Raw genomic sequence first — 21,440 nt, 5'->3', positions numbered from 1 at the left:
ATAACTGTCTGGAGATGAAAAGGATTTTCATGCTGTTCATTACAGAAAACACAAAGTGTTTTGTTCAACAAATTCTACATTAACGGCATATTCACCCACTGGACGTGGGTGTCACTGGCATTTATTGCCAACCCCTAGTTGAACTGAGTAGTTGCTACGTCATTTCTGGGGGCAGTTGAGAGTCAACTACATTCGTGAATCAAGTGGGCTTTTCTTGACAATTGACGATGGATTCAGTCATCAGTAGAATTGTAATTCCAGATTATTATTGAATGCAAATTCCACCATCTGGCATGGTGGATTCAAACCCAGGACCCCAGAGATGAGCTGAGTTTCTGGATTAATAGTCTAATGATAATACCACTATGTCATCACCTCCAGACTAGCACTGCTCATCACGGAGCCTTTCATAGAGAAGGCCCCAATATGTTAGTTCCCAACTCTTAACTCCCTCATGTATTGTGTTATTGTGGTTTTTAGGCACTTTCCAAATAGACTTTGAAAGCACAGACTGCATCACAAGGGAAGTTTCTGTTCTGTGTTCACATGATAAGCTGGAAAACATGAACTACCAGAGCAGAGCTTGACATTTGATTCCCTTGGTAGGATTACAGTCTTCCTTGTAAACACTCTAACTAGCGTCTCTGAAGCCTAAAGGATGGATAAACACTTACAACAAAGAGTAACATAAAATTCTCTGGCACTTCACTGACCTATTATTGTGATAAATTAGCTTTTGACACATGCCCCCTCCCACCTATTTTCTATTTATTTCCTCCTCTGTGATTTCATAAACGGGACCTATTTCCTGGTCCATATTTAAAACTGGTGTGTCTCCTGCTGCTCTGAGTAAATTGCCAAATGTACAGTCTCGCTTTGAATCCTTCTTTGTTTAATCGTAAAGCTTTATATAAACTTACTAAGTGAATTGTTTTATATTTTGATAACTGACAGCCATGGAGAGGGTCTTTCTATTGTAGCCCGGTCTATATTCTCTTTGTCTGAGCAGAATTGACCACATGCCTCTCATTGAGGTGTCTGGCTGCTGGAAGTTACCATGGCAGTACCAGATTTTCTATTTATCCCCCTCTGCCTATTTGGACGGTTACCAGAGGCCAGAGATTAACAGTTTCCACCTGGGGAAACCCAGGTGTGACTGTCAGAAATGTGGCTCCTTGCCAAATTGTCTTTCAATGGGATCTACTGTCATTTTTAAACCTGGTCCTCCAAGAGAATATTTTTGAGTGTCTGGAATCAAAATCTTGCACATAATTCAGTTGATGAAGGCTGTATGAAAAGAAATGTCCTGCATAAAACTCACCTTGTTTTCTTTTCAACAGTTCACAGCTCCCTCCATGGCGACTGTATTAGAACAGCTCAATGTTATCAATGGCATTCTCTTCATTCCCCTGAGGTAAGGAACTAACCTTTTGTATTCTTCTTGCTAGCCACGAGTTATACTGAATGAATATTCGAGCATCTTTGTTGAACCCTGACTTTTAAGGGCATGGAAATGCAATGCACCAAAGTGGAACACCAAAACTGCCCTATTCATCATCATGTGTACGCTCAGCATGACTTTCACTGGCAATACTGCTGACTGCTAATAACAGATGTATTGGTAAATGTCGTGTTGGATCTTGTTAAAGGCACTGTCTTAAGTGCTAAGCAGATTCATTGTTTGGTGCAAGAGATTCCTTTTGACACACATTTGAGAATTTGCCGCCATTCGTTTTTCCTCAGTGGGTCGTTTGATTTTCCAAGCTCGTTGTGTTTGGTGAGACTATGGCTGAACTGTGACCTAACTCCATATTCCTGTCCTTACCCCAAACTAGGGTTTTCTTTTCAAGCAGAGGTGTTGCAGACTTGAAATTTAGCAATTGATCTGCTTGTGGAAGACGGTTTCAAACTTTTGAAATGTTTTTAGTTTCACTCCTGAAAGGTCTTGCTCCAGTTTTTTTCAACCATGTTCCCATATCCCCTTCCTGGAAGAACACAGTTGAAAAAGCCAAATTATCTGACATTTTTTATGATATTGAACATTTCTATCAAATCACCCCTTAGCCACAAACCCATCAGGAGGGGCAGTGCAGCTTGAAACAAGGCCTCTGGGTGAGCAGTTTGAGGATTTTTCTTTTTGATAGCCAACTTGCTTAACGTCCTTGAGACATTTTGATGACTACTTTCCAGGTGCACCTTGATTAGCTATTTTGCCATGAGAGGAATCACAAATGAGTCCCATCCTGTCCTCGCCCAGTATCACTCATCTATCTCAAGCAGGTAGCAACTCATAGTAGTCCGGAAAGAGGAATTCTGATGGTACTTCCTGTCTCTAATGTGGAACATCTGTTTGCATCTGCTTGGCTCAGTTACCATGATCAGAGCACGTGTGAAGTGCCCAAGGTTGGGATGTCGAGGTCATTAGGAATGGCAGGTTTAAGACCGAGAAAAAGATTAATTACTTTTCTCACAAAGGGTTGTGAATCTATGGAAATTAGTACCACAGAGTATGGTGGATGCTGGGCCACTGAGTAAATATAAGGAGAGAGATTTTTAAATAGTAACGGGTTGATGGGCAGGAAAGAGGAGTTGAGGCCGAGAGGAGATCAACCATGATTCTATTAAATGGTGGAACAGGTTTGAGGGGCTGATTGGCCTATTCCTCCTTATGGTGTTATGTTTTATGTTTAAATTCTCCCATTTTTCCAACACCAGTATTGCCTGATGCTACCACTATGAAGGGAATTGAAGCATTACAGCAGTGTAGAAGCAAGCTGAAGCTTGGATTGAACCCAGTTTATAGAGGAGAAAGCGGGGACTGCAGATGCTGGAGATTAGAGCTGAAAATGTGTTGCTGGAAAAGCGCAGCAGGTCAGGCAGCATCCAAGGAGCAGGAGAATCGACGTTTCAGGCATTCAGGAAGAAGAGCTCATGCCCGAAACACCGATTCTCCTGCTCCTTGGATGCTGCCTGACCTGCTGCGCTTTTTTCAACCCCAGTTAATCAAGGCCATTCTTATAACTGTTAAGCAATCATTGAAATGCTTGAGTTCACCAATTCACATCTCCAATGATTCTGCTAGCAAGTGTCTCACTGATACTTTTCATTCAACAGCCAAAAGGACTTGGAGAATCTGAAGGCTGAGGTCCAGCGTCGTCAGCAATTACAGGAAGCAGGGAAGGGTGCGGAGCAAGAGGATACCAGAGACGTGAAGGTGACTGACCCTGTTCACGGGGTGAAGACCCAAGCTTCTGCCGAGTCATCCACAGAACAGACATCAGCGTAAATGCCTGTTTCTTCAGAAGTTTCCAGGAACTGTTGCCTGTTTAAACCTTGGCAGGTTTTTCAGGCTGTCGGAGACTTGTTGCAATAAACTTTATCTCTTGCGCGCGCACAGAAAGAAATGCACTGGGACATAGAAATGTGTTGCATTTACCGTTTCTTTTTTTTTAAAAGACAATAAGAATATCCTGCCATTAGCAGATCTGAATAAAATCGAAGCCTTAGCAGTGGCATTGACTGCACAATGTGTTTTTTAAAAAACTATTTAAAAAAAGACTAGATGGTTAAAAACAGTCACTTGTAAAGTTAAACAACTCAGCTTGTACAGTCAGTAAAAAAAAACAACTGTTTGTAAAGTACATGTGTAATAGTTGAAAACAAACTGTACAGATGACAAATTCCAAATGAATGAATTTTGAAATACTTAAAATACTCAGGTCATTATACGCTGTATGAGGGCACCAACCGAAAAAAAATTACAACTTTGATGTTCGGAGCTAATAATTTCAATTTTGAAGCTAACTATAATAGCTATTTGCCCTAATCAACACATACTAAATTTGGCTACAAGTCGGTCACTAGTTAAGTGATGAAACCTGTACACCATTGTGAAGATGTACAGTTACAACTCTGACTTGAGTTTTCGTGCCAATTCCCAGTTCAATCACTCTTTTTAAAAACTGGTGACTTTCCCTCACGAAAACTGTCAAATATTTGGAATTTGTGTTTTTGCCATTGGTGACAGGAATTGTCTGTTCTTAAACATTGTTCATTTCCCAGTTCTTTTCAAATTAGAATGGGAAATGCCTTTAAGCCGATGTGGAAAAAGTGGAGGAAACGTGTACTTGGATTTTTCTTTTCCCTCTGTGAGCAGTGGTGTGACACGTTTCAGAGTTAAAGCTGAAGGAAGGTGGGATTTTTACTGCATTTAAAGCACGTGCGTTGAAGCCACTTGTATTTAAAGTGCTGGCATTGCACAGTGCACTCATGGCAAAACCTTTTTTGTTCCGGTGGATGACTGTGACCAAGAGAGATGATGAAAGCCATTTTTTTTTAAAAAAAAACTAATAACCTGTAAGCTGTATATGTATGTTGTGGTACTGATGAGACAAAAAGATACATTAATGAAATGAGTGCTATATAGTATATTCTCGAATCGTATAATCGTATTTCATGTGATGCGATAATGGAATCATCACACAGTAAGTTCCTCCCGTTAAGAATCTGTAATAAATGTTGGAGTGAGTTGATTTTCCTTTTACCTGGGTATCCTCTGTGATTGTCCATTGCTTCCTGCCTGGGTCTCAGTGTGGACATATCTGATTAATTCAAAATGATTTTAATTGCTGCACTATTTTCCCCCCCCACCCACCCCCAAGAATTTAACATTATGCTAATAGCTTTTGAATATATCTTACACACTGATGTTGCCTGGAGGTTGGGGTGGTTGTGAGAGTAAATGGCAATTTTGGGTATGGGGGTGGGGGGAGGGGAGGAGAGGAAAACAGGAGAATGCAAGGCAGTGTCTTCATTGCAAAACAGCTTGTTCTTAAATTATTTGAATTGACTACCAAGTGTTCAATAAAAGACAAACAAGAGAATACTTATGTACCTCCAAGAATTTTTTCCCCTCACATTCCAATAAAGATGGATAATGCTAATGAATTTTTAAAAATTGTTTAAAAAATATTTTGGTATTTATTTTGTTGACGATGATTGATATAAAAGCTTAGCCTATGTTTTAATGCTTCTTAATTCCTTTTAATTTTCAGTGTGATTCTGGTTCATATTAGGAAACAAGAAGCTATGTTAATGCAAATAAATCCAAAACAATGAGCTCTTTAACTGATCTTCACAATCCTGTCTTCAGTTTAGACATTAGTTCCATCAGTGTGTAACGTGTTCGCCTGACAGCCTTTCTTTTTACACCCCCCTCCAGCCACCATCGCTAGCTGGCTGGTCATACAGCCTCTTGAGAGGCAGGTTCACAATTAAAAGCTGCTGGGCACATGGTACCCAGTACCAGGGACATGATCAGTGTTTGGGAAATAGTTTCCCCACAGGCAGTCAGCGCCTTTTTTGAAAGGGATGGAGAAAGGAGGTACAAATCTAGGAAAAATCTATTTTGTGGGCTTTAATTCCACAGCCAAGAGAGTGGATATTTGACTTTGCAATTGGATCTCCTCTCAGTAAATCATACTCTGTGAATTGCCTTTATTTTCTCCCCGTCTGTTTCCTTCTCTCTCTTCTCTCTCTTTTCACCCCTCACTATTCTTTGTTCTCTTCTCCTATCCACTGTACCCCAATATATTTCTACAGGAAAATACATTAGCATGGCACAAACTGACGTTGTCATATCTGTTATGTTTTGCCAGCTCTTTCTGATTTTTTTTAAATTTCAGATGCCTCATTTGTTATCTTGATTATGTTTTTAAAAACACAAATACAAGAAGCTGGATACTGTATTTTTTTTAAAAATATGTATCAATGAAAATATTCTTTGGCAATTCATTTATTCCTTTTACAGCTGATTTGGTCATTGAGTTGACGCCAAATGCTGGTCTATTATTTCATGTGTCTAGAGCATTGTGTGCCCTCGCCTGTGTGTGGGTGAGGGGCAGAGATGTTTAATCCCAGTGCTTCCTAAACAAGTAATATGAAATAAGCACCTCAACCCTCCAGATTATCACTTGATAAAACTGTATTACCTGCCTGAGCTCCATGTTTTTGAGATTCTACCCAGTGTTTATCCCTTCACGGATGTGAGTATTATTGGCAAGACCATCCCTAATTATCTTGCATAACGCAGCCTGCTAGGACATTTCTGAGGGCAGTTAAGATTCGGTCACGTTGTTGTGGGTCTGGAGTCACATGTAGGCCAGACCAGGGAAGGATGGCAGATTTCCTTCCTTAAAATGGGTATGAGTAAACTAAGTGGGTTTTTACAACAATTGATAGTTGCCATTACTGAAAGCAACTTTATATTCCAGATTATTTTATTAACTGTTCGATTTTGAATTGACTCATTCATTTGGTTGCCCTGTTTTGTTTCAGTTTGAGATTTCTCCAGCTTAGTTTTTGTGCACATTTCATACCTGTTTGTTGGTTTCTTACAGATTGAAGCCTGTTTTATTCTCTCACGTCCATATAACCTTAGGCCAGGTCTCAATAATTAACCTTAATTATTGCAGGTTGCCTACATGAATTGGGAAACTTAGGTTAACCACTGTGACTCCTGTCAATTTAGATGGTGAAAAATTACACTGCAATACTTTGCACCAGCTGAACCCCTGCCTGGATGTAATTACAATTAAAAGTAACAATTAAGAGGGAAAATAAGATGGTGTGCAGGACAATCAGTAATTTACACACTGTGCTTAACAAAAGTATGTTAATTTATTCAGTGCTTAACTTGAAATGACATGGGTTCTGGATAGAAAAACAGTATTCCTGGGTAGAACTCTATCAGGCTCTAACTGACATGAGCTACGGTGAGCTTTTATTTTTGTGGTCGAATACTACATCCCATCACTATCACAGGAGCATCTCGCTGCATCTTTTCTGCATTTGCCTCATGGTGAGATGGGTTTCCCACTAGGCAGCAGCAAATTGGAAATAAGCGAGACTGTAGGTTGTTAAACACTTTATTAATGAGGCGGATTGTAAGTATTCTGCTTTCTGTTTTTCCAAACACACCAAACAAACTGCACATCGAGAATAGTTGACATGGAAGTCAGACCGTCGCTTGCTCTAAACAGCTTCTACGTTGGACACCAGATACCAACATCTCCCAGGAAGATCCGTAGGCACTGACCCCACACACGTGCATCCCTGGACACTGGCATCTGACAAGTGCCAGCCTCTGTGACTTGCAGGGAGGCAGATTCTACAGCTCTGTGCTGTATCCCAGGGCTGCAGTGTCTACACCTTCTGCCCCTCTGTGCTCTACCCTAGAGCTGCAGCGTCTGTACCTTCTGCCCCTCTGTGCTATAGCCCAGGGCTGCACCTTCTGCCCCTCTCAGTGCTAATAGCCCAATGCTGCACTGTCTACACCTTCTGCCCCTCAATGCTATAGCCTAGCGCTGCACTATCCGCGTCTGTCTCCCAGTGCTGCTGTCTTGTCTGAGATAAAGAGCAATGTAGAGCCAGGAATCTAGTCAGCAGCCCTCCCTCAAGTCAGGACAGATGCATTTGCTCACTGGATCCTTGCATGGTACATCAAGGGCAGCTGCTGATACTATTCTAGGGGCTTGGACACACTCAGTCATTCGAGGAGGTCCGAGTCAGGATACTCTCTTCATGAGGAGCTGTATATCAGGCAACTCACCAGGTGGCTTGACACTGTGTCCTATTTTGGGTTGTTTTCCTCCTGGAGTGAGCACGAGTCAGGTACTAGAGAGATGCTGTTGATGTGGACAAGGAGGTGGCCCGAGTCAGTGTGTTTGCATGCAAAGGCACGCAGAGGTGTTGGGGTGGGTGATAGCTACTGGTGGGAGTGACAGAGTATTACCCTAGATGGGAGGGTGGGTGCATTTAGAGCATCAGGGAGAAAATGGTGGCACTTAAATTGGCAGATTGGCATAAATCTTTGACCTTCTCCCTACAGGGCTGGGCATTCCTGCAGCCTAGGCTGGCAGGGTTTGGTGGCCTGGCCTGGCCTGGTGGTGGGGGAAGGAGGCCATTCTATGTCTTCAGCACCCCATCCACCAGGACCTCCAGTCTCAGGGATACAGTGGCACTTTGTCAGCCATGTCTAGAGCAAATACCAGGAGCCAGACAGGGGACCTCCAGGCTCACTGCTTGTCTCATTGAACAAGCTGCTTTTAAAGATGGCGTGGGTGCAAGTGATGCTGGTTTCCTGGCAGAAATTTGGGTTATCAACTGTATCACTCCAGGTATGGCCCCAGTGGGGATTGAGTTTTGATGTGAGGGTCCCTATTGGGGCTGGGTAGGTAATTTAATGAGGTGAATTTGAGATGATATTGAAGTGGGAGGTGGTATGGGGCAGGGTGGCACTAGGCATACGGACACAGCAGATGATTGCTGAGCCATCAGTTTTATTAAATAACTCAACAAAACCAAGTATCAAAATAATTTCCTACCTTGATATGATCCACAAGAGCTTGTAACTCTTGATTCCTGCATCATCATGGTCTGCTTATTGTTCACACATGCCAGCTGGACCAACTACCTCTGTTTGACAAGAGGTTTATCTATTGATCTTTCAATCATTGTGCTCCCCCACAACCCCCCTTCTCCTGCTGCCCTGCCTGATCACCGAACAGAACTTCTATCAGTGAATTAACTCACTTGTCTGACCCACTGTTTTGTATATATTATAGATCAATCTGTTCAGGCATATTATGACATAGCTCCAGGACAGGTGGGACCTGAACCTGGGCCTTCTCAGCTAGAGATAGAGACATTACCCTCGCATCACAAGAGCCCCCATTATTTTGTATTGTGTGGAGTGCGAGCTCCTTTTTTAAACCCCATTTGCAGTGTGCAAAATGAAAGACGAATGTCTGTGGTTACAGCAAAGAGCTCTCTATTCTTCAATAATCCTCCAGTTGTGAAGGATTGCCTCATACTCCACCACGGTCATATTTCTAGCTTTATACTAAAGGAAATGCTTGGAGCCAAGTTTTCAACATGTGGTAAGGACTCCTGCCACATAATCAACAAGCATAGGAGCTTGGCAATACTCTCAAGAACTCGTCACCACTGATTTCTGCAACCACCCGAAATGTAATCTGCCTATCCTATTGGCTTGGGTTAAATTATTTTTCTTTGTCGAGGTGAAATGCAATGAACTGAATATAACAGTTTGCTTTAAAAGATTCAGGTCTCTTTCAAGAACATTGTATACTGTTTTAAAAATCCACTTCTCCCCTCCTCATCCTTAGAATATTGTTTCCTGACTCCTTGAATGTGAACTGAAAATGTGTTGCTGGAAAAGCGCAGCAGGTCAGGCAGCATCCAAGGAGGATATTCGACGTTTTGGGCATAAGCGAGGAAGGGCTTATGCCCGAAACGTTGAATCTCCTGCTTCTTGGATGCTACCTGACCTGCTGCGCTTTTCCAGCAACACATTTTCAGCTCTGATCTCCAGCAGCTGCAGTCCTCACTTTCTCCTCCTTGAATGTGAAACCCATTATTTTGATGTAAGTTAAGATTTCCTGCAGTTATGCTATTGAACAGTATTGCTATCATCTCAGTTGATGTTATTGGAGTCATAGAGATGTACAGCATGTAAACAGACCCTTTGGTCCAACTCATCTATGCCAACCAGATATCCTAACACAATCTAGTCCCATTTGCTAGCACTTGGCCCATATCCCTCTAAACCCTTCCTATTCATATCTCCCAGACCATTCAGAACCTCATCATCTCAGGAGATCTCTCATCCACAGCTTCCAACCTCATAGTCCGGGAACCCCACACTGCCCGGTTCTACCTCCTTCCCAAGATCCACAAGCCTGACCACGCTGGCCGACCCATTGTCTCAGCATGCTCCTGCCCCACTGAACTCATCTCTACGTACCTCGACACTGTCCTATCTCCCCTAATCCAGGAACTCCCCACATACGTTCGAGACACCACCCATGCCCTCCACCTCCTCCAACACTTCCATTTCCCCGGCCCCCAACGCCTCATCTTCACCATGGATATCCAATCCCTCTACACCTCCATCCACCATGACCAGTGCCCCCAAGCCCTCTGTTTCTTCCTCTTCTGATGTCCCCAACAGTACCCTTCCACCGACACTCTCATTCGTCTGGCCGAACTGGTCCTCACCCTTAATAATTTCTCCTTCGAATCCTTCCACTTCCTCCAGACCAAAGGGGTAGTCATGGGCCCCAGCTATGCCCGTCTCTTTATTGGCTACGTAGAACAGTCCATCTTCTGTAATTACACCGGCACCACTCCCCACCTCTTCCTCCGCTACATTGATGACTGCATTGGTGCCATCTCGTGCTCCCGCGAGGAGGTTTAGCAATTCATCAACTTCACCAATACGTTCCACCCTGACCTTAAATTTACCTGGACCATCTCTGACACCTCCCTCTCCTTCCTGGACCTCTCCATCTCCATTAATGACGACCAACTTGACACTGACATTTTTTAAAAAACCCTCCGACTCCCACAGCTAACTGGATTGCACCTCTTCCCACCCTAGCTCCTGCAAAAATGCCATCCTGTATTCCCAATTCCTCCGCCTCTGCTGTATCTGCTCCCAGGAGAACCAGTTCCATCACAGAACACACCAGATGGCCTCTTTCTTTAGAGACTGCAATTTCCCTTCCCACGTGGTTAAAGATGCCCTCCAATGCATCTCATCCACATCTCGCACCTCCGCCCTCAGACCCCACCCCTCCAACCGTAACAAGGACAGAACCCCCCGGTGCTCACCTTCCACCCTACCAACCTTCGCATAAACCAAAACATCCGCCGACATGTCCGCCACCTCCAAATGGATCCCACCACCAGGGGTATATTTCCCTCCCCACCCCTTTCCGCCTTCCGCAAAGATCGTTCCCTCTGTGACTACCTAGTCAGGTCCACAACCCCTACAACCCACCCTCCCATCCTGGCACCTTCCCCTGCCACCGCAGGAATTGTTAAACCTGCACCCACACCTCCTCCCTCACCTCCATCTAAGGCCCTAAAGGAGCCTTCCACATCCATCAAAGTTTTACCTGCACATCCACCAATATCATTTATTGTATCCGTTGCTCCCGATGCAGTCTCCTTGACATTGGGGAGACTGGGCACCTCCTAGCAGAGCACTTTAGGGAACATCTCTGGGACACCCGCACCAATCAAGCACATCATCCTGTGGCCCAACATTTCAACTCCCCCTCCCACTCTGCCGAGGACAAAGAGGTCCTGGGCTTCCTTCACCGCTGCTCCCTCACCACCAGCTGGAAGAAGAACGCCTCATCTTCCGCCTCAGAACACATCAACCCCAGGGCATCAATGTGGACTTCAACAGTTTCCTCATTTCCCCTTCCCCCACCTCACCCCAGTTCCAAACTTCCAGCTCATGACGTGTCCTACCTGCCTATCTTCTTTTCCACCTATCCACTCCACCCTCCCCCCTAACCTATCACCTTCATCCCCTCCCCCACTCACCTATTGTACTCTATGCTACTTTCTCCCCACCCCCACCCTCCTCTCACTTATCTCTCCACCCTTCAGGCTCTCTGCCTGTATTCCTGATGAAGGGCTTTTGCCTGAAACGTTGATTTTACTGCTCTTCGGATACTGCCTGAAATGCTGTGCTTTTCCAGCACCATTCTAATCTAGACTCCGGTTTCCAGCATCTGCAGTCATTGTTTTTACCTATTCATATACCTATCCAAATGCCTTTTAAATATTGCAATTGTACTACCCTCCACCACATCCTCTGGCAGCTCATTCCACACACGCAGCAGCCTCTCCATGAAAATGTTGCCCTTTAGGTCCCTTTTAAGTGTTTCCCCTCTCACCCTAAATCTATGCCCTCTAGTTCTGGACTCCCCATCCCTAGGGAAAAGACTTTTCCTATTTATCCTATCCATGCCCCTCATGATTTTATAAACCTCTATAAGGTCACCCCTCAGCATCTGACACTCCAGGGAAAACAGCCCCAGCCTGTTCAGCTTCTCTGTATAGTTCAAATCCTCTAACCCTAACAACATCCATGTAAATCTTTTCTAAGCCCTTTCAAGTTTCACAACATCCTTCGGATAGGAAGCAGACCAGAATTGCACACAATATTCCAAAAGTGACCTAATTAATGTGCTGTACAGCTGCAACATGACCTCCCAACTCCTGTACTCAATACTCTGACCAATAAAGGAAAGCATACCAAATATCTTCTTCATCTAGATCAATTGCTCACACATTGACGAACTGAAAGAGCATGTCTGTTCAATAGTCATGACAGTCAAAAAGGCACATTTTGTCTTAAAACATTTTAGCTCAACTGAGAAAATTTGCTGTCTCATGCTGCTGTAATCCAATCTGCTACAAGAGGGTGGAGATGTAAAGTTCCAAAACAAGGTCTCTAACATTGTGATCTCAAATTCTGACATATATTGAAATGGCTTTAAAAAAAAATCAAAGTATCTATATGTGATTAGCATTATACAGATCTGCACATTCTCAGCATTTCTCCCCACCCCGTCTAAGAAAATGTATTCCCCATTGCTCTTTTGATCACTTCTTCCTCTGGAACGGGGCTTAAAAAGGTTGTGAGAGAGGTGGAGGGTATATAAGGACAGTGTGGTGGCTCACTAGTTAGCACTGCTGCCTCATAGCAGCAGGGTCTGATTCCAGCCTAGGGTAACCGTCTCTGTGGAACTTGCACATCCTGTGCTTGTTTGTGTGGGTTTCCTCCGGGTGTTCTGGTTTCTTCCCACAATCCAAAGCTGTGCAGGTTAGGGTGGGTTAGCCATGGTTAAAAAAAAACACGTGGGGTTATGGGGGATGTGGAGGGTGGCAGTGGATCTGAGTGGAATGTTCTTCAGAGCATTGGGGCAGAATTGATGGGCTTAATGGCCTCTTCATCCAATTTAGGGATTTTACAAGATGCTGTTAATGTACCAAGCACTAATGTCCACTTCTGCACCTCCTGATGTTGCCTGGCTTGCCGCGTTCTTCCAGCCTCTTGCTTGTCTACTTTGGATTGCAGCATCTGCAGTTTTTTTTGTCCATAGCTAAGAATGTACCAAGCACTGGCACCTTGAGGGGGACTGTAATGGCAACGAGCAAATAAAATGTCTTGCATTGCAAAAACCCTGGAATTTGTCGTCACAAACTTGAAGTGGCTTCTTCCGTAGTGAGTTCATATGACCCAAAATAATGGCAACAGTTTTAAGAAATCTAGATTCTGCCTTCCACCCAAAAACACACACCTAACACAATTTAGCGCTCAGATAATGCAGGCTTAAAAATAAGAAATCTCTCGGAGAAAGCAAATTTTTTGTAGGGAATTTGACACCTTCAACACAGGATGGGAGCACAAGTTAAGTCAGTTGGCCTTTCACTTACCAAGGATTATGTGGGATAATTGGCGCTGGAATAGGCCATTCAGCCTAACCAGTTCATGCTGGTCTTTATGCTCCATTCAAACTTTGTCCTATTTTTCATCCAAATCTCTAATTTATACCCCTCTCTACTCCCTTTTTTCTCATATGTTTATCCAGATGCCTCACCCTCCAAATGTATCTATTCATTTCAATCATTCCCTGAGACAGCGGGTTCCACAATCTCACTATTTGTTGAGATAAAGACATTTCTTTGTGATTGCTTATTGGATTTTATGCGATTATTTTGATGCCATCTCGCTATGCCCTTACCCACAAGAGAAAGTGCTCTCCCCATATCCATCCTGAAAAAAAGCTTTCATAAGTCAAGATCAAACTTAGCCTTTTTGTAAAAATAGATCCAGCATGTCAATGCTTTCCTGATCCATGGACCTTTTGCTTTCTGTTATGCTAAGAAGGTGCAAGGGGTACTGTACCTTTAAAAAAAGGTTGAAAGCTAGCAAGGACTTAGAGAAGCACACAGAGTGCTGAAGAATTTACAATGTAGCTTTTGGTTCTGAACAGCTAGCACTGGCTGGATTGCTATGAGACAAAAACAAATTCAAATTCAGCCAATCAGATTAAATTATAACCCAAAATACCAATCTCTAATCAAGTTTGAATTTAATATATTGATCATATTAAAAAACCAATGAAACAATCCAATGCTTTGGGGTATAAGACCAGGAAAAATTGAACAGTTGAGAGGAGAACTGATAAACCACTGACATACACAGACTGCCCGTAGACTACCTCTCTTAAAGGTACCTCTATCTATCAAGGACCTGTGAAACAGAAATCCCTAAGAAGAATAAAAGAAGACAGAAGAAGATACAAAGAGAAGATTTGACAGCTGGCTGGTTTTGAACTTCGAATTTTTTTGGAAAATCTTAATCGGAGTTTTATATTGGACTAATATTGTAGAAGGGAAGGTAAAAGATAGGTTAGAGAAAGGAGTTGTAAATAGTTCTTAGTTAATATTCTATGTTAGACTTTATTCTTTAAGTTCTTAATTTTTTCTGTTTTAAATAGTGACTTTTGGATAGTTCTTCCCTCTTGCATTTTAATAGATTACCGCACAAGGTAAATTTTTTCTTTCTGTGTTGCTGGTTTAAATTAGCAGGAGGGTGGGGGGGGATTATCCCATGTCATAACAGTTATCATCCTCATAATTCTTCTCTGCACCCTCTCTAGTGACTCCATATCCTATTTACAACAAGGAGCACAGTGCTCCAACAGTGGGCTAACCAAGGTGCGATAAGGTCTAATGTGACATACGTTTAGAGATGTGCTTTATGAAAATTCATGACCAAACTTTCCACATCATAAGATAAGGAATGAAATTACGGAGTGGCCATAATGATGCGCATTAGAAAAGATTTGCAAATTAGGTGAATTGGTCTTGGTAAATGCGGAGTCGCAGGGATAGGGTGGGGAAGCTGCATGTGAACAGAATGCTCTTTGGAGGGTTGGTGCAGATTTGATGGGCCAAATGGCCTTGATTCGTTGTTGGTCTGTTCACTGAGCTGTAGGTTTGTTGGCAGACTCACATGCCCTTTCTCGGTGACATCATCAGTGCTGTGTTGCCGCCTCTGATGCGCTGCTGGACTGTTCCACTTCATACTTATCACAAATGGCCTCTTTCTGCATGGTTCTTATGAAAGCCCCCATTGAAAGGAAGAGCTGGTGTAGACAAGATGGGCCAAATGGTCTCCTTCTGTGTCATAACACTTCTGTGATTCTGCGATTTTTGCATGAAAAATGTGAGATTTTAGGCATTTATTTTAGATACAACTACATCTTTTATATAGAGCCTTTAGCACTATAAAACACCTCAAGCTGTTTGGCAGAGGTCCTATAAACTAAATATGATGCAGTGCAGAGAAGCATGGATTACAGCAGATGACCAAAGGTTTTGTCAAAGTTGCAAGTTTTGAGTACCCTAATGGAGGAAAGTGGGATAGAAGTAAAGTGTTTTGGGTGGAACTTTAGAATTTAGGGCCTAGGCAGCTGAGGCCATGAACAAAATATCAGGATGTGGAGGTGCCAGTGTTGGACTGGGGTGGACAAAGTTAGAAGTCACAAGACACCAGGTTGTAGTCCAACAGGTTTATTTGAAATCACAAGCTTTTAGAGTGAGATCCTCCGTCAGGGGAAGTGAGACAGGAGAGCACACAGAGTTTATAGGCAGAGAGATCAAAATATCATACAACTGATCTGAGTGGAGTGTCAGATAGTATGCAGGTGACCAAGAGTTTGGATGTTGGTGAATAAAGTATCAATAGCTGAAGCAAAGAGATAATTATAAAAAATTAAAAGTAAGGCAGTGCTGGAGACAAACTAAATGACTGGAATAACATGATAGGTGTAAGAGTTGCATGCCTAGGGTCAAACCAAAGAAGTAATTCAAAACAGTACAAACTAATTAAGGTAGAGAGATCATTACAATTTATCAAGGTGATGGTGTCAAAACGGAACAGAAAAGAAGATTTTACCGATACAGAACAGTGAAGTGGGGTCACATGTAGCACGACATGGATCCAAGATCCCAGTTGAGGCATGGGTACGGAACTTGGCTATCAATTTCTGCTCTGCGATTCTGCATTGTTGTGAATCTCGAACGCTGCTGATGTGTTCCTGACTGAGAGAGAACATTCCTGTTTGGCGATTGTTGCATGGCGTTCATTCATCCACTGTATTATGTCTGCGTGGTCTCGCAAAAATACAATGTCTCGGAGCAACCTTGCCTGCAGAGTACGAGATAGACGACTCGTGGGAACATTACTGACCACATACACGGCAGATACACGTGTGACTCGGCCAATATTGGCTATCTTCATTAGAATATGGGAAAATGCCAGATAAGAAGGGAGACAAAAGCAGGTAACTATAGGCCAGTTGGCTTCAAACCTGATCACTGGAAAAATGTTAACGTCTATTATAAAGGATGTAATAGCAAAGCACTTACAAATCTATAATATAATCACGCAGAGTCTGCATGGTTTTGTGAAGAGATGACTGACAAATTGATTAGAATTTTTTGAAGAGTAAATAAGTAGGATATATAACCAGTAAGAACCAGTAGATGTAATATAATTGGATTTCCAGAAAGTGTTTGACAAGGGACCAAATGTTAGGTCACAAGGTAATAAGAGCTGATGAAGTGGAGGGTAATATGTTAGCATGGATGTAGAAATGGCCAGCTGATAGAAGACAAAGCATTGGCATAGGAGGGACATTTTCAGGATGGTAGTGTGTAACTAGTGAAATAGCACAAGAATCAGCTCCAAGGTCATAATTATTTACTAAATATATTAATGACTTGGTGAGAGAAATGATAGTGTAATAACCAAGTTTCTAGATGACAAAAACAGGTAGGAAGCCAAATAGTGAGGTAAGTGGTCTACCTCTATTTCTTGTGGTCTTCTCCATTCACAACAGAACGATCCTGGTTTCAATATATTATTTCATTATTTGCCATCTGGAAAATGCATTAATTGTTTGTGTGGAACCAAATGCAGCAGAACAAGGAAGATGTTCCTCCGAAAGAGGGAAACTGGAAACCTATTTTACATTATTGAGCTAAACTGGTCTAAGTGACTGTCCTTGTCTGCATATGCATTGAGAGAAGAGCTTAGAATAAGGGTTTACTATTATTCCCAAGAAGATTAAATACAAACACTATTATACCCACATACATATTTATCCTAGTAGTATCAAAAATTTCATAGCTTGTCACAGAGAAAATACTCACACCAGTGAAACTAAAATTATTCAGAAAAATATTCACTTGAATGAACATTGCTTAATGTGTTCTGAAGCTAATTGATACCAATACATCATTCAGAATAAACAGTATGCTTGAGGCTTTCCAAGGCTTATTCTGAATATCTAATAATACAGCTGGAACATACAACTATCCTTTGAAATTAAAAATATAAATTGTACTTTTTGATATAATTCACTCTTTAAACTCTTTACATTTCATTCTCAGCAACAGACCAAGTGCAACACCACAAAATGACCCCACTGGGTGAGCTGTACAGTCTTTCCATTGTTCAGAAAAGACAACTTTCACTCAGTCCGAGGCACATCTGAGCTAACACACTTTAAAATTAATAAAAGACTACAAGTGACTGTCAACTGAAGTATATCACACCTTTCACATTTCTTAAGCCTTCACCTCTCTCAGAGAACTCAACTCCATGTGCAATTGCTATCAGCTAACAGGATAGATAAGGGAACCTAAGCAGTTTGTTAATTGAGGGCATTCTACTTGCTCAAGCTAACTCATTGGAGAAAAATAATGTCCCATGCCACATAAGTTATATATAAAGTTAGACAAAATTGCATTTCGTAATCTACAATTTACTGGAGCATTGAATCAAATATTGAAACATTTAAGCAGCAAATATTGGGAAATGTAAGCAGAACTGATCAACCAAGTAATGCAGTCCTGATAACCAATGGCCATTGGGCAATAATAGTGTTTAATATTGCTCAACTAAATTGCTTGGCCAGGTCTTTATGTCAAATCTCCAGTTTTCAGGCACTTGCAAAGCAAATAGATTGTGCAAAGTGTAACAAGGTTGGGTTGTCCTTGGTTTTTATCTTCAAGAGGCCGTTAAAAAACACAGGATTGGAAAAGTCTGAGTTTGGATGGGTTTTAGGAACCAATTTGTTTGCAATTAACAGATACTGCCTCAAGCAGAATGTTTTCAAAGTTTAAAAAAATACACTTGTATAATGAAAGGGGAATGGTCAGTTCTCCCAGCTCAGCTTCTCGGATTTGTTTTTCTTTGTACCAGATGTATGGAAAGCTGCTGGAATTCACAAACACGCTCACTTGGGTTTTCTCTCTCTTGGATTTCAATCCTGTAAGAAATTCTGTTTGATTTTACCTTTTGTGGCAAGGGGTGTTTATAGGGATTGTTGAAAATATTTTAGAACAGCATCATCAAGTGGGATGATCTTTTGGGTTTTTAGAGAGGATAGATTATTCGGTATTCTGTTTCCTTTGTGTTTCATTCAGTAATCTTGTAACTAAATTCTGTTCTGTTTAACATGAAGTGGTTTGACCAGCTGATTCTCTCCTGGAATATCCACTGTACACCTGCTTAAAACAACCAGCAAAGTTAAAGGTCTGGGGTACTTTCTTGAAATATTTTGAGGGGTCTGACCTGGTCTATAACAAAAGGATTACATAACAATACTTCCAACAATTACACATATTTGGTAGATCTTATTTATGTAGTAACTTCTCACTATTTTTGGCAAATTGCCTAATATATTTTTGAATTTTGCAGTGTGTTCTCACATGGGAGATAAAGCAATTAACTGCATTAAAATAAAACATATAGTAATGATGAAAATGAGCACAAACCTTGAATCCAACCATAAACAGTTACAAAGTTAGATATCAGAGCTTGTTATACTATTCTGGTGTGAGTTTATCATAGATTCTCTTCAGTTTTCTAGTAAAAGTTAGGTCCTTAGCAATTATGCATCAAACCACAGTGAAGTGCCATTCGGTTCTATCGTGGTTATGATGAGCAGAATGAGGATTGACCTCTGTTACCATTCACCAGATCCCCACACTGTCTAACAAGACAACTGAGCTAACAGGCTTCTGACGATGTGGGTCCCATGTCACGACAGGGCAAGACAGATGAAGGGCCAAGGAACAACTGATCAGATTCAGTTTGCAGGTCCACTGGGTGTCACCGATTCCTGAAATCGGTTTCAGATGAGGATGGGGGAGAAAGCATTTGTTAAAATGCCAGCATTTACAGTCCTAGTTTCTTTTTCTATTGTTAAAGAATAACAGTAACTCTGTGAATAAACATGTTATCCATGTATTGGAAATTACACCTGTGACTAAAGCAGTAATGTGTATTTAACAGATTCCTGTCACTTACTGGTTCTGCACTGTTGATTATCATTTGATGACGAACATGCAATGATTATCTCTCAAATCATTAATTCTTTAGTGTGAATATCATTGTGTTTTAATGACATGCATTTCACAGACTGTTTACTGTTACCATGACAGCTGGTCAGCCAAAAAGCACGGGAGTGAGTTTGTGTGGGCTCCACAGCAAAACTGAAGAAAAACACAATTTGCCAGGGTGATTCCTTGGCTGTAACTGGTACCAGAGTTTATAAAATATCCATAAACCCATATCTTTTCCTTTTAGAGGTATTCATATAACCAAAACCCTTCCAATTATTCTCTACAATACCTACATGATCTAAATTCAGCTCTCAGCTTTTCTTCAATTCTTCTTTTTGTCTCACGGTTTTCATCTAATGACATTTCAGCTCGAAGTTTAGCTGTCAGCATTTATTTAATTGAGCTGAACCATGGGCAAAATTAACCAAACGTGGAGCAAACAATTCGGCTGTAATTTTGGAGTTCAGAAAACATCCATGAGCCATGAAAGGGCATCATCTGACTGAGTGACAGCCTTATTCACTCTCTAGCATCAATGGTGTATTATTTAATAAATGAAACAGATGTTATACAGGCCCAAGGGCTTTCAATCCAGAAATACGAAAAGCACATTTGTGAGGCGTGTCTGTTTTTCTACATATCTTTGTGAGTAAGAACATGGCTGTTAGCGTAAGGTATATATTGGACTGGCTGATCTGTCGCATTGCCAATGAACAAAAACTAAAGTCACTAATTTTCATTGTTCTATTTATATCAGGCTTGGCTCATGCTTTCTTTCTATCTCAAATGATCTGCTGAGCTTTTTACAACTATCAAATCTACAGTTGTCCACAGTTTGTTTTCCTAAACTCATCATTTTGTGTAACTTGATGCGAAAGCTATCAGTTCTGAAGGAATAAAGTTCATGTTATATTATTTATGGCGAAACCAGTCAGTTGGAGGAGGCAGGAAGTTCAATGTTAGTTTTCAGAAGGAGTAGATATACCTATCAGCTCCTTAAGGTCTTAGTAATCATACTTGATCAAATGTAGTTGTATCTATTGCTATCATGCAGTAAACTCTTTCATCTGTTTTCTGTCAATGCTCTACTGTGTATCCTCTACCATTGATCACTAACTCAACACGAGACAAAACAAAGTCAAAGGAGGATGGTTGGCAGGGAACTATCTCAAAGAAACCTTATCCACTCTTCCATACTGCTAGAAGTGGCATAAACACAAGGGGTTGACAAGGGTCATCTGGGAAAACATCACGTGGCTGCAGTGATGCGTTTCCTCGGAAGGAGCAAAAAGACAGGTTCAGCATTACAAAAGCAAGGCTTCATGGGAAGCTGGTACAAAGCATTGTGGTAAAAGTGTTATGACATGGGGTAAACCCCTCTGTTAATTTAGACCCAACACATAGAAGTGTTCACCTCACGTTGTAATCTGTTAAATTTCGAGAGGCAAAGATTTCACTATTTAAGGGATAAAATTGTTAACTTTTACTCTAAGTCCAACAGAGAACATTAAACGACTATTTACAAGTCCTTTTTCTTAAACCTACCTTTTACCTCCCTCTCTACAATACTGTCTGGTAAAACAAAACCCCGATTAAGATTTATCAAAAATATATGAAATTTCAAACCAGCTAGATGTCTAATCTTCTCTTTGTATCTTCCTCTGTAGATTTTCCTCCATCATCTTTTCTTCAGTATTCTGCTTCACAGGCCTTTCGTACGATCAGGTACCTTTCAGAGAGCTATTCAGCTAGCAGTCTGTACTTGTTGGTTTTCTTGGCAGTTCTTCTCCTAACTATTCGAAATGTCTGGTTTTATACCCCAAAGCATTGGATCATTTCACTGGTTGGATGTTGTTAAATATTAAATTCAAATTTGATTAGATTTTGGTATCTGGGGCATAATTTAAACTGATTGGCCAAATTTGAATTTGTTTTTGTATCATGACAACTCGGTTGCACTATTAGATTCACTGGCAAATGTCACATTTTAAATTCTTTCAGAACACTTTGCGCCAGACAGAAATTTCAGCTTCCTTAAAAGGTAGAGTACACACTTACACCTTCATAACAAGAGAGAGAAAAGTCAGCCATATGCAGAAAATACAGGTGTCTCATCTGTGTCAGGAACAACA

At 41.5% G+C, this 21,440-nt stretch overlaps 1 protein-coding gene across 3 annotated transcripts in view; it reads left to right on the top strand.

The window, feature by feature from the left end:
* Positions 1-5,082, top strand: part of cluha (clustered mitochondria (cluA/CLU1) homolog a) — a 91,077-nt gene extending 85,995 nt beyond the window's left edge. For all 3 annotated transcript variants that reach the window (XM_060848026.1, XM_060848025.1, XM_060848027.1), the window contains exons 25-26: positions 1,341-1,414; positions 3,115-5,082. In XM_060848026.1, the coding sequence (XP_060704009.1) occupies positions 1,341-1,414; positions 3,115-3,286 (246 nt within the window). In that variant the 3' untranslated portion in view covers positions 3,287-5,082. The remainder of the gene's footprint in view (positions 1-1,340; positions 1,415-3,114) is intronic.
* The last annotated feature ends 16,358 nt before the right edge of the window (positions 5,083-21,440 follow it).

The sequence above is a fragment of the Hemiscyllium ocellatum genome, chromosome 31, assembly GCF_020745735.1.
Source record: "Hemiscyllium ocellatum isolate sHemOce1 chromosome 31, sHemOce1.pat.X.cur, whole genome shotgun sequence".
NCBI classification, from domain to species: domain Eukaryota; kingdom Metazoa; phylum Chordata; class Chondrichthyes; order Orectolobiformes; family Hemiscylliidae; genus Hemiscyllium; species Hemiscyllium ocellatum.
The sequence above is the reverse complement of the archived record's forward strand: the minus strand, read 5'-3'. Positions and strand labels throughout refer to the sequence as shown.